Here is a 15,245-nt window from a genome sequence, read left to right on the forward strand (position 1 = left end):
TTTTTTTTGTTTTGTATATGTGCTAATGAGCGCATGTGCGCATGTTGTGATTTAGTATAGTATATATATCACATATTATATACTCTTAGAATTTACTAAATGATTTTTGTTTAATTACACATAATAATTTATACACATTTCTCGAAATTAATGGTAAACGACTAAACAGTACAGTATACAAATCATACCGTTTTGCATTCAGATATAGCGTACGTGTTCTCCCTTTCTTTTTTAAATAGTGTATATAATTCACGTGTTAGCACACGTTATAAGAACATAACGCGTCTATCTTATTCACACGAACAAACGAGGCGCATGTATCTTCACACTTGTAGATGGTTTCTTTTTATTCCTTTTGCACAATTACAACACGAGTCGAACTCTTTATTCGCTAATAATAATTTAATTGATTAATCAGCATAAATTCATGAAAACATTTTTCTCCTCATATTCAGACAGTCATCACAGAATGAGAATGAAATATTTTTTATCTTCTTGTAATTTAAAAACACATTTACAGTCGTACGAATCATTCTTCCTTTTTTTTTTTAATACACACTAGCTATCACACACGCGGAATCATTCGATCACATTAATTCAATGAATTATATTTATTTATTTATATATATATATATATAAATACGTATATATGTATATATATATAAATATCAGTATCAATTTATCATATATACTACATGTCCACCCCATGATTCTTACTTAAATAGCTTCGGGCGATCAATACTTGTTCGCATATTTTATATAGTAACCATATCTTTTCATTTGATTGCATTGTACGCAATATATATCGACTTAAGTATTTCTTCCCCTTATTTCTTTTATCGTGTAATTATATCGCGAGTACTTGCTGCTCTAAATCTTTTTAAAAAAAATTCCTCCTGCTCGTTCTCACAAATGCACTGCACTTTAATATGTCAAGAGAAGTCATGAGGCGGACAATATTTAATTTAATTTCCTAAACGAATTTCTCGAGTTATTATTCATTTACATCACGCATATTTTTTATTTGTGTGGGTGTGTTACGCGCACGCGCACACATGGTGTGTATTTCCATTGTACGCGTCATTATTCATTCATTCAGTTAATTAGCGATTGTTCGAATATTACTATTCAACGTTTCCTTCGTTTACTCTTACATTTGCGCCTGCATCAATAGTTATCTTTCATATCTTCAGCTAAACATACTTCTAAGATACACGCAACAACGAATTCATTAAGAATCGGAGAGAAAACACGGTTTTCTTTTTTTTTTTATTTAAAATGGGGGAGGGAGGGACGTACTTATTGACGAGTTGGTAAAACTCTTCTCTCCCTCTTCTTCTACATTTCTCAATTCTCATCCATTATTACGTGAAATACATTTATACACAAACGATTAAGTGATCTGTTATTTTCTTTTTCATCACTAAAATCGCCGAGATAAATTCCCTTCTCTCCTTGCATAATTTTTAATCATTGTTTTCCAAATAATTGTAATATCCAATAAAATGTTCGCCAGTTTTCCAAATTCGGTCACCTCAATTTAATCATTGTTTGTCTTTATTCAGAAATAAATTCCGTAATTTTACAAAATGCTTATATCAAATGAATGTCCACGGTTCATGAACGTTTTGAATCCTAACGAACAATATGATGAAGACTAGACAGAAGTTAAGACTTCGGACAACACCGACGATCGATCAGCATACATATACCTATATTTTTATACAAATTACTTCGACAGAATATGTGGCAAGAGTCCACAACTTCTCTTATCTGTTTGTTTAACAAATAGGATAGTTACCGCGCTGGAGGCACAAGTAGCTTTTTTTTCTCTTGTCTTTCACATTTTTATCTAATAAGTCTTTGAGTCAAAGTGGTCTTACGTTGAAGTGATTCGATAATCGAACGAACGAAAAAAATTACAAAGGAACGTGCGACTTTTCAACGTCAAGATCACTTTGATGATTCTAAGAGTTCTATTAAAGTAATCTTGATTTCCGATCTGGAACGAAAAGATTAACGAAATAGTTGAGATAAGTATTAGACAGGCACGATCCACAGTCGGGAAACGTTTGAAACCATGATACAGAACGGTTGTCAGGATGTTTTAAATAGAAGAAATATAAAAATGGTGGTCTCTGAGAGATTATGTCGTCACTTGGGAAATTTACAGGGAGCCCTTTTTCATGTTTTATGAAACACATTCACCTAAGACTGTATTACGTTTACGCGTTCTACTAATGAAATGCTTATTTTTAACATGAACGTAACATATTTGTTATACAGTTATGCTAAAATAATTAGCAAAAATATTCAAAGAACGTTCTCGAAGCAAATTGTAATCATTTGACACAGGCGAATTATTGATAATTCTCTACTGTCAACGATACTGAAGAGTAAGAAAAACAAAGGGACACAACCGTAGGCTACTACATGTTGTTGTTTAAAAATCGATTAAGACGAATCAATGTGCGTGTTCGATCGAATGACATTTTCATTTCTCCTTTCTTTCTCTTTCTTCTTTTCGCTCAACGCTTTTCCTTTTCCAATAAAAACAAAAATAGCACCCTTACATCACCGCACAATGTAATAAATGCAACGATAATCGTAATCTCAGACGATTGAACTTATTTGATATCCATGCATTCGTGCACGCGTCACTGATTTAATAATTCCAACAATTTCGAAAAACGATTATCCAGTCTCTATGCATATACGTAGATGCATACGTTGTTCACGAATCCATCTTCGCCTTGCATCAAAACTTCTAAAAACTTCGCCTCTCATTAAATCGTATTAGAATTATCTGCAGGACCACGATCCGAACAAATGTTTGTCGTAGAAAAGTGACGTAGATTTTTAGATTCTTCTTCGGCCTTTTTTTTTTTTTTCTTCCCTTTCAATAACGAAATATTGCAGTTTCCTTTCTCAAATGCAAATAACTACGGCGCACGAAAAACGAACATTTCTATTCTACTCAGAAAGACAATCACAATTCAAATACAACGTTACAACGTTCATTTTTCTTCATCTACACTGATCGTGGTCAGTTTAAATAAATACATTGCTCTAGATTGTACAGATGAATCTAATTTCTCCCAAAGATAGCCTTCTTAACAATGATTACAGCAGTAATCGCTAACCACGATGATAATGACGACAATAACGACGATGAAAATGACAATGAGACACGATGACAGTGATGATAATATAATAATAATAATAATAACAATAATAATGGTAATAAGAATAATGATAATAGTACTATAACTACTCTTTCGCTTCAATAAAATCTGACTGTGTAAAGACAATTTTTTTTTATCGAGTAACAGCGTAACGATAGGACGATCACAATAAATGACTCTGTATTCTTAACATAAACGCGAGAATGGTAGCAGAAAACGCGTATTTATCTACGAGCAGACGTTTCGTGGCCTCGTTAGAAAGGCGTAACGAATTTACAATTTCATAGTGTTTTTCTCGGTCTTTTCCGAGACAACTAGAAAGTCTCGATGATGCAATCGTATTCAGAAATCGAATTCAATTATATTTAATTACTTATCGAGAATAATCACCAGCAACCTTGCACCATCAGCTCATTTGTGTATATATATATATATATATATATCTTTCGTTACGACGATTCCAATCGTGCCTACTTCGTCTACTTTGACTTTCGCTTTTTAAGGCAATGCTCTCTTAGCAACGTGGACCACAAAGAATACTGTGAAATGCAAGTGAACAATGCACTTTGTGGACAACGCTGTTCCGTATTTCATCGACGATTTTCATTTGCACGACGAGGATCGTAATCGCGAGGAAAGAAGAAACAGAAAGTAGTTCGTTTCGTACAAAGTGAATCCTTTGAATTTCGATCCTTTGATTTTGTTTCAGCATCGAGGAAAACAAAAAGAAAAGAGAGAATTTTTCGATACATTATAAAACAAGAAGCAATACTCGCAATCATTATCGAGATATTTAAATGCAAATACAACGTTTTTAGTTAAGCGAACGTAAGATGTTCCTCCAATAATGAATTATTGTACCGAACAGTTCATCAACCAAACGCACAATTTCAAGTTAGCTTCGTCAAACTACCAATGCATCATTACTTCCTATCTGTACGAACTTGCCATTATTATTTACAAATAATAATTACTTGCACTACTTATTTTTACATGTACATATTCACATGCCTGGTACATTGTACGTACAATAAAAGAAAATGACTTGTGCGATCGGTGTATGTATACAATATATATAATATATATGTACGTATATAATGTATGTATAATATAATGTATGTATATATATATATGTATATCGATATATAATCGTGGCCACGTAAAATTTATTAGTTATTAATTCGGTATTCGTTTGTTTCTCGCTTGTGTACGCGCGCACAAAAATCGATTACAATTACACGAATTTCGTTTGCATTCAATAAGTCATAGTAACAAGTGTTTCCCTTTTTTGCCTGTGTGTGTGTTTCTTTTTTTTTAATTGCGCCGCGGCCGACGAAAACAGACGATCGATCTACGAATACCCTTTAGATTCAAATTCATCGTACGTCATATATATATATATATATATATATATATTTTTTTTCCTTTTTCTTCTTTTTCATAGACGATCAAATCACATTTTTCTCTTCCTTTTTTTCTCTGTTGTCCGATGTTGTTGAAGAAAGCATTCGAAATTAGGACAAACGCGTTTCCATATTCAACAAAAAAGAAAAAGAAAAAAAAAAAGAAGGAAGGAAAATAAAATCACAATGAAAAAATATAAGAATACTCGCAACAATACTAATTTCACAATACTCGTTCATACGAAATGATGGCTCACATTTCTTTGTGCTGGATGAACATTAAAGTTTCACGGAAATTTCATTGACAGGTAATATTATATATGTATACTCGCAGATGCAGGCTCGCTGTCTTTCACACCCTAACATTCTTGTCTCACTTTTACATCTGTCATTAAGTTTTACAGTAAAAATAACACTTCGTAAAGTTATAAATACCGTTACAAACTATGGCTTGTCAGTTATGTTTAGTACGATAGGTATACATATATATGTATGCACACGGGCCCATATATTGATATTACATGAGAGTACATTTATGAGGATGTGGGCTCGTCAGCATGTCACGGAGTAACCGTTATGCAATGTCCGGAATTTCTATCCTCATTGTTTCGACAGCCACAATATTTAAACATATGATAATCGGATGGAACATCATCGAATGGATTAAAAAGAATCGGGTTATCCATATCGCTGGATAAATGTAATTTTCATATGGGATACGAAGAGAAGAATGATTCGTCGATGTAAAGTACTGAAAAAAGGAAAACATCACAAGATTAAGCAATCGTGTAAAAAATAAGAAAAAGAGTTGATTTTTTTTTTTTTTTCGTTCTGTGCAGAATCTTTCTCTTATTTCTATTTCTTTTGGTTTATAAAGAAACGATCCATCGTAACGAATAAATAAAAAAAAAAAAAAAGAAAAAAAATCATGATTGAAAGTTTGATAGAAAGACGTTCGAAATGACACGATAATAAGGATAGTAAGACCGCATGCCCCAATATATTCACGTCGTGTTACATAAAACTTCGGAACGTGGCTTACTCGTACTCTTATTTTATTCAGTTTAATTTGACGTTAAACTCTTGTTATCTATTATAAAAGTAGATATTACACAGATCAGTAACCCGCACTTAATCTAGGGGTATGAGGATGTATGTATGCGAGTGGATGTGCTGCCGCGAGAAAGAAAAGCGCCTTGCGTTTGAGATGAATGCTTCCTTTCTTTTCTATTTTTTTTTTTTCTTTTTCTTTCTGTCACTAATACGTATATCCATTCACCAGTTTATGTATTTATAGTAGAATGCACGTGCACGCACGTGCGAGTTAATAACCGCAATGCGCGTAATTTCAAAGCAGTTCGCACACGCGTACAAACCCCTCTCGTCCTCTGTAGTATGAAATTGAAGGAAAAAAAAAAAAAAATTTGGAAAAGAAAAGATATAGTTAAGATTAAAAAAGAAAAAAAAAAAAAAAAAAAGAAAGAATAATAGGAGACTTACCATATACAGGGTGTCCAAATAGTAAAGATATTTGAGATAAGAAATTCGCACATCGCACTTTGGTTCAGGAAACTTTACCCTAAGAAGTTCCGATAATAACTGATCATTTGGATGTATCAATTGAAATTTGTACATGTTGCATACCGTCGGGATATAAAGCATTTACGGCACGCGGGACTTTATGTTACGAAGTCGAATAAATAAGCAACGTATCATATCTCCGCGTATGTTATAACGTTTACATTGACGTACTTTGATTGTTGTAAAGTTGGAGCCTAACGCTATAGTCAAAAGTGTACGTGTAAAACGAATTTCCCCCGTGGCACATTTCGCTTGCATACGTTTAGGATTTACATGTAGACACTAGCTATAATGATAATATACAGGCTGTTCCGTTCTTGCAAAATGGAAATACCTCGTAAGGGTCTCTTAAGTTACAAAAAAATGTTTCTATAAAAGTCGTTTAAGACACTATAAAAGTCATTATGTGATGCTAATGGCATTTTTGTGGATGGAATGGCGGAGAAGTTTCAAAGTCAAGTTAATTCTTTTAAATGGAATCGTATAATTTCAAATAGATTTATCTGAGCATTCTCTATAAAAAAAGAAAAAAGAAATTAACCTATTTATGTCCAAAAACGACTGATTTAAGAGATATTTTCGATATTTTAGTTTTACAAAGCTTATCAGATGAAAGAAAAGGATAACACAAACACAGAAATATCACTCATATCTTTCCTTCTCTCTCATAAATTTTACAAAATTGAAGAGAAAATATCTCCTCTTTGTTTTCTGACATAGTAGGTTGATATTGAGTTGATAAAATGTATGTTGATAAACATTTCAAAATGTTTTTCGATATAAATAGGTTGATATTTTTTTTACAGAAAATGTCAGACGAATCGATCATTACTGTCAGATAACTCGAAATTATACAATTCCATTAAACGAAAATCGACCACGTAATTTCCTTCACTATTCTCCAAATCTTCTCCAGAAAAATACCATTAATACTACATGATGCACCCCTTATGCCAAACAACTTTTATAGGAAAATTTCTTTTATAATTTCAATCTCTCACGAGATATTTCCATTTTGCTAGATAAATGAAACATCCTGTATGTGCCTAAGTACACGAATTTAAAGTAGTTCAATGGAAATCAGTAAAAACGATATCAGTGAGGAATTTCGATTCATAGGAAACGTACATAAAAACATGAATTCGTGGACGGTCACCCTGTACATATTTGATACATAGTTATATAATTAAAACACTCTTCGAAATACTGTAAAATCTCACAAAATACTCTCCTTGTAAAAAGGTGCGGCTGAGACTCCTACGGGTCGGGCCAATGCGATTAAAAGTCGAGATTCGGAAATTCGAAAAAAATTAATTTACCAATAAAACACGGAAATCGTATATAATTAAATCGTTTTAAGGGGCAAGGGCAAAAATAGAGATTCGAAAATGAGTAAAGAAACGTTCAACGATAAGGATTTTTATCGGAGAAATCACCTAAGTCTTAAGAAACATTCTTAATACTAAATCTGAACGAGATAATAATGCGACGAGTGTGCCGGACGAAAGAGCCGTTACACGATCCCGTCATGTTACTTTGTAACAATGGCCCACGTTAAAACATTCGTACGTCCTCGCTCTCTTTCAGTCGTTCGCTTGCTCTCTCGCTCTCTATTTTCCTCTCACTCTCTTATCAACGAATTGATGCGTAATAAGAATAAAATTAACGAGGTAATAGTTAAAATTGCACGTGTTTTTCTAGCAACGAATATTATTATCCCCCCCCCCCCCCCCCCTCCCTCAATCACGACGTTCAGCACACTCTCGACGAAACCTAAAAAAGGAGTCGAGTGATCGAAATGCCCGAAATACTTTTTTTTCCCTATTCGAACGATCGTTAGAGTAGAATGCGCAAGGGCATAATTTGCTTGTACACCAATGACATAGTAAGCGATTCTCCATTGTGATACAGATTTCTTTTTTTTTTTTTTTTTTTTTTGTTTAGGTAACTCCCAACTGCTGCGCATCAACTTTTCTCCTTGAACTCTTTGTCGAAGAAGAACGATCGACTTGCAGTCATCAATTATGCGTACACGCGGAGTCTCCGACGCGTTACTTTCTGAATAATTAAACGGCTTCAGATACGCGAAGAAGAATTCCACACACCAATGTTATATATCATCGTACATCGCGATATTATTCAGATCGCCCACAGTACGATTGGCTTGACTCGCGTTAGCTCAGGATGGAGCATTACCGTAATATTTATACGAATAGATAACAGAACATGTCGGCAGGAACGAAGTCACAAGAGCTCGTACTGGCGCAAGTGCATCCGTTGAATGATGTCCCGACAATCGTTAAACACTCTCTTGATGTTCTCCGTATCGACGGCGCATGTAAAGTGCGGATAACAATAGTGCTTGCCGTCGCCGCTGGCTGTGCTTATACGCTGCAAGCAGTTCGAACAAAAATTTTATTGTCCGTACAATAAAGCCACGGTTGAATGCTTAGCGGAAAGTACTCACAAGAAATTCATCTCTAATGAAGTACTTGGCCCTCAAAACGTCGGGAGGTTCCGAAGGATCTGCCACTACTCCAGCTTCAACTGGCGTTTGATATCGCGCGAATTCTGGAAAATAATCCTCTAGTTTGTGCTTTCCAGCTTTTATTTTTTCCGCTAATAGATCTTGCTTGTTTAAAAATAAAATTACGGAAATTGTGCGGAGCCACCTAGAACAGAAAAGAACGAATCTTTCAATCGAACCTTGTCTTACGTTCAACATCCTCGAGCGGCTAAACCGATTCGTTTACCGATTGTTCCAAATGCTTTTGAAGAGGTCCAAACTTTCTCTAAGTCTTAATTTTGTCGGATCCTCCCTGAGTACCATGTTATAACTACTACATGCTGTTACAAATATGATTGCCGTTACATCATTAAAACACTGTATCCACTTTCTCCTTTCGTCACGTTGACCACCAACGTCGAACATGCTGCGAACAAGCAATCATAGATATTATTATAACATTCGCGGGTGAAATGCACGCTAAGGCTCGTGCTCGTATACTATATTTTACGTAACACCGTCGACGGGTAACAAAAAGATTGAAATCAGAATCGATTTGCAAATGTCTTTTTTTTTTTTTTTTTTTTCTGTTGGGATGAAATTTCACAGAGGACCGATAAAAAAACTGGATGCTCCTCCGTAGGGTTAAATGCGAAATGCAGGATCTAACCGAGGGGCGGCAAGCGGGGACTAAGGCAAAAAGGGAAAATATTATAAAGCTGTGGAGGCGTTAACTCGGCTAACGGATTTCGCTGCACGTATAGCATGTAAGCCTATAGCTGTAATATACACGCCGGGATGAGGTGCGCGTCGCTGCTTCGCGTTATATTTACCGTCGGCCGATGTTACTGTAATACGTCGTCTATATATAGTTGACGACACTGGAGTAAAGCGAGCAGCTATCGGTGAGGACTTACTGAAAGTTTACTTTGTCGACTTGAAACCACATTTCGAAGATACCGGACGTAAGGACTCGACACCTGAGGATGTCCTGCAACAGAACGATCAAATTTACCATTCTAATGGAATCTCCGTATTATTTCATAACGATTCTACGTTAGAACGTAGTTGTATTGACAATTACCTGTTCCGTGGGGGTATAATCCGGTTGTTTAACAATGGCTACCTTATCTAGAAAACTGAAACAGAGAACAGAAGAAACGATTACACATCTCCAACTTTCGTGGCAACTGTGTAAGCGTAGATCGCAAAACGATCGATTCAACAACACTGTAATGAGCTACGTTTTGACGAACGTGTAAGTATTTCTACATAATTGAGGCTAGTTAACCGCAGTGTCATCGTTCGTGCGAATGTGTTTGCGTGTTTAAATTTTTAAAACGAGCTATCTCATAATTCTCAAAATCATTGACGCCGAACGAGAAGAAGATAAAAGAAAATTCTGGATTGTTTTTTCTAAACATCAAGTGAGAAAAAGTTCTCATTTTCAAACTTTCGGTTTCCAAATAGAAGTTGCAAAATTTCAAGTCGTGTCGAAATTGGTGCGATAATGTACACGATGGAGAACGGAAGTGTCGGTTGGAAAAGGGTGGAACGATAGAAAAAGGGTGAGAAAGCATCTAACGGAGAGAGAATTCTCTCCTTTCTCTCACACTCCTCTCCCTTTTCCTTTATTTCTCTCTTCTTTCACCCCTTGCGGTACGCTCTTTTGCTCCTCTCCTTTGTCTCTCTCTCTCTCTCTCTCTCTCTCTCATATTTTCTATCACCGTTTCTCTCGAAAGACCCTCTCTCGGTTAGTGTCTAGGGTGGATAGAGTACGCGAAGGGGGAAAATCGATCCTCGGTGGTGTCCTATCCTAACCCCAACTCTCGCCCTCTCGGCCTCGCCGAGTATGCCTCTCTAGCACCCAGTTCTCAATCCGGGTCATGGGTCACTGCCACCGCTGCTCGCCATCAATCGTACGTGCAGACTTCGCTTCGCGTATGTATACCGGCGGCCTGTACAGGTGTATGTACACGGGGAAAACCTACAGGGATGGATCTTCGCTTTGACACCACCATGCAACCTTCCACAGTCGGTTGACGGTGATAATATATATTTACTGACAGACACCGACACTGCGCTCCAGCCCGGATATTAAACAGTCGTATAGGCAACGACACTTTCTTCATTGGGAACATATCCCGGAAAATAAAATCCAAAGAATAAAACCCAAAATTATCGGTACGACGTATCATTCTATTAGCTAGCGAAACATCATTTTGTTATTAGAGAATAACACAAACGATTCGAAAAGATTCTCACCGATACGAAGAGAAGAAACGAGTCGCAGGATGCAACACGATTCACAGTGTTCGCGTAAGTGACCAGCGTAATTCGAGTAAATTCACGAGGAATCAGAAATCGGTGAAATTGATTTCTGGCAAATGGTTGTACCAAGGAGAGCTGGAGAGAAACCGTGGGATAGGAGGAGACTATGTAGCTCGTGTGTAGGCTCGCGAGAAAGGTAGGTCATGAAATTGGCGCGCTTACACAGAAATGAGGTTATCGACCTCCGGAGAATTGAAAGAGGAAGGAGGTCGTGACCCACTGGTTACAGCAGAACGATTTTCTGGTTACCGCGACGGTGTAACTTCACCGACCTTGAGGTCAACTTTAACAATGTTATTTCTAACGATACGACACGACACGCGCCGCACTCCTCCTCCATTAAGGTTCCAGCGTTGAGTTTTTCGAAACACTTTATTTTTATTGCGAGCGATGAGACGAAAGACGATATCGCACGACACGAGAGAGTTAAGAATTTATAACCTATCTCGAGGTTCAATCTTGAACGAATCGTCCTGTATAAGCGACCGTGCGTACGAAAAAGAATAGAGAACACGTTCAGAAAAATAAATGTTCGCGGATTTTGAACGAGGTCAAACTGAATGAGGAAAACAATGCTCGTTGCATAAGTAACGAATTGAAGTAGACCAAATCGAATCGGTACTGAGATCCTTTACGTACTCCTTATGTTGATTTCGACGCTTTCTAACATTCTGTTTCATCCTGGGCTATTTCGAATTGCAAACACTTGGGCAACGTAGCGATTCTAATTGCTTCTTGCTTAATTCGATACAAAAATCGAACGTATCGCTCGATTTATAAAGAAAAATTTTCTGCGACTTTCGAAGGAGCGTCAAAATCTTTCTGAAACGACCTCATCGATTTTCTTTTTTTCGCGATCTATGTTTAGACACTGGCGTCGAAAGTTATTAACGAGGATAAAAAATACTGGTTTTTATCTAACGTGCCACGGAAGAAGATTGTTATCGACCTAAACATTCATGAACTATGTGTGGCAACATCAGTGATCCCAGCATATAGACCAGCGTCTATATATAGCGACACGTGTTTCCTTTTTTAAGGTGTGCCGAGGTATTCCATCGTGTAATTGACACGTTACTCGATTCTCACCGTGTGTAGCGCTCGTCTTCTCTTTTTTTCTCTTTCCTGCATTTTCGCTTTCTCCCTCTTTCTCACATTTTTTTTAGTTCTCTCTCTCTCTCTCTCTCCCTCTCTTTTTTATTTTTGGTCCGAAACAAAAATCTGATATCAAAAGCGATGTTGCACGAGTCGAGTTGAATTTTCGGCGCAATTTGACAGAGTTCAAAGGAGATACGGGCGGGAATCGAGATCATGATAATAACGTCGCGACACGCTTCAAAATGTGAATTTTGTTGCGTGAAATCTGACTGTTGTTCAACCCGAAAATGAGTCCGACTGAACCCAACAATCGATAATCAAACGTTGTTGCGTTGCGATCTCTTATTCACGTCGAACAAATATTTATTCGCCGTGCACCGACTCCAATTCGATGATATTTTAGGAAGCTTATCCGTTGGCCCATATTCCTTCTATCTTCGATACAAATATTCCAGATTGTTTAACTTTAACTTTTTACGTCCTCTACAAAAACAAAAAAAAAAGAAAAAAAGGAATTATTCCATTAATCTTCGCCAATTATCGTGTAACTCGTGTAAATCTGTTTTCCTGATCAGGTGTCAACAATGAGAGGCTTGTTTGGCAAACAGGCATCTGAAATTACAACAATCTAACGTTCCTGTAGTCCACACGAATATCTCCGTTATATCTCGAGCAATACTTTCTAAAAATAAGACGTACTATTTTTATCGAGAGATTTCTCTCTCTTTCTTTCTATTTCAATGCACAAAAGGACGAGAGAGAATCAATGAAAGATAAAAAAAGAAGAAGAAGGAAGAGAAGGAAAGACACAGAGGGAGAAGGAGAGGAAGAGAGAGAGGAAGAGAGAGAGAGAGAAAGAGAAGGGGAGAGGTTAAAAAATTCACACAAACGTCGGCCAACAAGGTGCAGTAACCGGAATGTAACCGGCTCTAACATATTTTTAACCGAAACGAAAACTATCACCGTGATCTTGATTCGATCACGGTTTCGTGAAACGCCAAACACTAACTTGGCACGTTTTGCTGAACGTCGATCGTGAACGTATTCTCGCATTGTCTCTTGGGGGCATCAAACGAACGATAAACGTTTTAATCTCTCCTGTCATTGACAGCGCAACGACAATGACGACGACAACAACTACGGTGATAACGATGATATCCATGGTAATTGTAGTTATATGCGGGCACGGAGAGAGACCCAGCAAAGTTGTAACCAAATATAGAGTGACTTCTGTCTGATTAAAACATTTGACGAATTGATAGACAGCAAACAAAAAAGTCACATGCCCGAGTTTGTTTGCATGGCGGATAAATTTTGCGTTTGCACTCGAGATTCACGCCCCTTTGCCCACAGGCCAGTGCAACAACCTGTGCCTCACCTATGTAATTTTCAAAGGGATGCAGCTTAAAGTGACCTGCTGAACCGGGACGATCCGCAACGGACCAGTTTTTCGCTCATTTATATAAATTTATCGGGTCGGCAGGTGTTCGCTCCGAGTTGCACGACGTTCAAGAGGAGAATAATATGTTTCCAATGTAATACGATACTACCAAGCTCGTTACTAATCGTTCAAGCAACGAGTCACTAATTTGTCAAGTGTCTTACAAACTTAACTTTATTACAATTTTACGATTGAAAAAAATACAGACTCGCAGAAATTGATCTCGGCTATCATAGATAGATTCGGTCGAGCTCCGTGTAGATAAAGCGCAAAAAAAATAAATAAATAAATAAGTAAATATTCTGTATGTCGAAAATATTGTTGCTTGTGCGAATCGTTGCGGTAGAAAAAAAAGGGGGGGGGGGAAACGAGAGAGAGTCGAACAGAAGTAAGCGCGAGAAAAGTTCGAGGTTGGAACAATCCATTGAGAACCCCTAGATAAACGAGTGGCCCCTATTAAAGCGATTACCTCGTTAAGGCATTGTCTCTATTGGCATTAAATCGGTGTCACAGGCCCATGAATATACAGCGATATACCATATGTATCGCGGTCATGAGAACGCTTCCAAAATTTATCCAACAGACTATTTACAAGTCAGACGCGATAACAAATACTGATATAGTCACGCACAAAGAGGCAGATACACAGGTACGAATACACAGCCGTAGTTGTTACACTTTTTCACGGAACTACGGGTTCTCGTTTCGAGTTGGACTCTCTAGCACACGCGGAATAATTAAAAGGATAGTGGACGAATCCGTGGACAAATCCAGCGTGCTTCGAGGTCTCATTATCATTGTATAAACGTTATCATACGTGGCTCCTTATCGTAATCGCGATATCAGTCCCGGGGCGAATTAGAATAACCGTGCGTCGTGCCTCAAGCACACCGAACCATTTAACGTTACGAATCTACTCCAATAACTTTACTCTTTTTCACTTTTCATCATCCGACGTGCCAGAATCTAGCTCTGTAGCATGCTATTGTACGAAACCAAATATCTTTTTTTATTTTAATGCCCAATTTTTAATATACACAAACGCACAATTAATGTTTAATTATTCGGATAAATTCACTCTGATGATCGTAAGAACAAAGGATAACTCACTATTTGGCGCAGTCAATTAGTTGGTACTCGTTACTCCTCTCGTAACTCTGTTGAACACCCCGGTCCTTCCAAAGCGTTTCGACGATATCGAAGAATTCCTGTAAATACAAGTTTTCGATTCAATTGGAGAATCATAACTGCCTGAACATGATGAAGCAGTAGCAGTAAAAAGCATTCGGAAATAGACGATCAGTTCACGGTACGTTTGTGGGTGATTTGCAAATAAATTCACGGTTTGGCAGCCGTTCTCTATCGTGTCTCATTAACTATCTAAAAAAACCGTCCAGCTCTGACGAAACGGGAAATTTGGCTCGAACCCGGTCACTATCATGACAACAAAATATAGCGTGTCACAGTTTGGACCAATAAAAAAGACGATTCGGAGCGTAACTAACGCGAGGCTAGCAACCACGAAGCACGTCCCGTTATCGACAGAAAATATTTTCATTTTTAATTCTGTCGCTGGCTTTGCACGCACGTATTATCCGTCCCTATATAAAAATGGATATCGACCAGGTATCTGAGCCAAGATAAATATTCGAATAGCATCTATTGCCGAAGCGTTGTCAGATTAAAAGAAAAAAAAAAAA

General features: G+C 37.2%; 1 protein-coding gene across 4 annotated transcripts; it reads right to left on the bottom strand.

Annotated features, from left to right (window-relative positions):
* Positions 1–91: 91 nt before the first annotated feature.
* On the bottom strand, positions 92–15,139 carry LOC122533644 (guanine nucleotide-binding protein G(s) subunit alpha). 4 transcript variants are annotated; one of them, XR_006307754.1, is made up of 7 exons: positions 14,656–15,139; positions 9,760–9,814; positions 9,593–9,666; positions 8,923–9,102; positions 8,637–8,841; positions 6,089–8,560; positions 92–5,339 (listed from the first exon to the last, which is right to left on the bottom strand). XR_006307754.1 is itself a non-coding variant. In XM_043663564.1 (6 exons), exons 3-6 carry the CDS (start codon positions 9,622–9,624, stop codon positions 8,414–8,416), a joined length of 564 nt encoding a protein of 187 aa, XP_043519499.1. In that variant the 5' UTR covers positions 9,625–9,666; positions 9,760–9,814; positions 14,656–15,139; the 3' UTR covers positions 92–8,413. The 4 variants fall into 4 exon arrangements, 2 of the variants coding, with proteins under 2 accessions (XP_043519499.1, XP_043519501.1); XR_006307755.1 differs by having other exon boundaries at positions 1,015–2,976; positions 3,013–8,560; XM_043663564.1 differs by having other exon boundaries at positions 92–8,560.
* Positions 15,140–15,245: the final 106 nt, after the last annotated feature.

This window comes from Frieseomelitta varia, unplaced genomic scaffold (assembly GCF_011392965.1).
Source record: "Frieseomelitta varia isolate USP_RPSP 00005682 unplaced genomic scaffold, Fvar_1.2 scaffold_544, whole genome shotgun sequence".
Taxonomy (NCBI): Eukaryota; Metazoa; Arthropoda; class Insecta; order Hymenoptera; family Apidae; genus Frieseomelitta; species Frieseomelitta varia.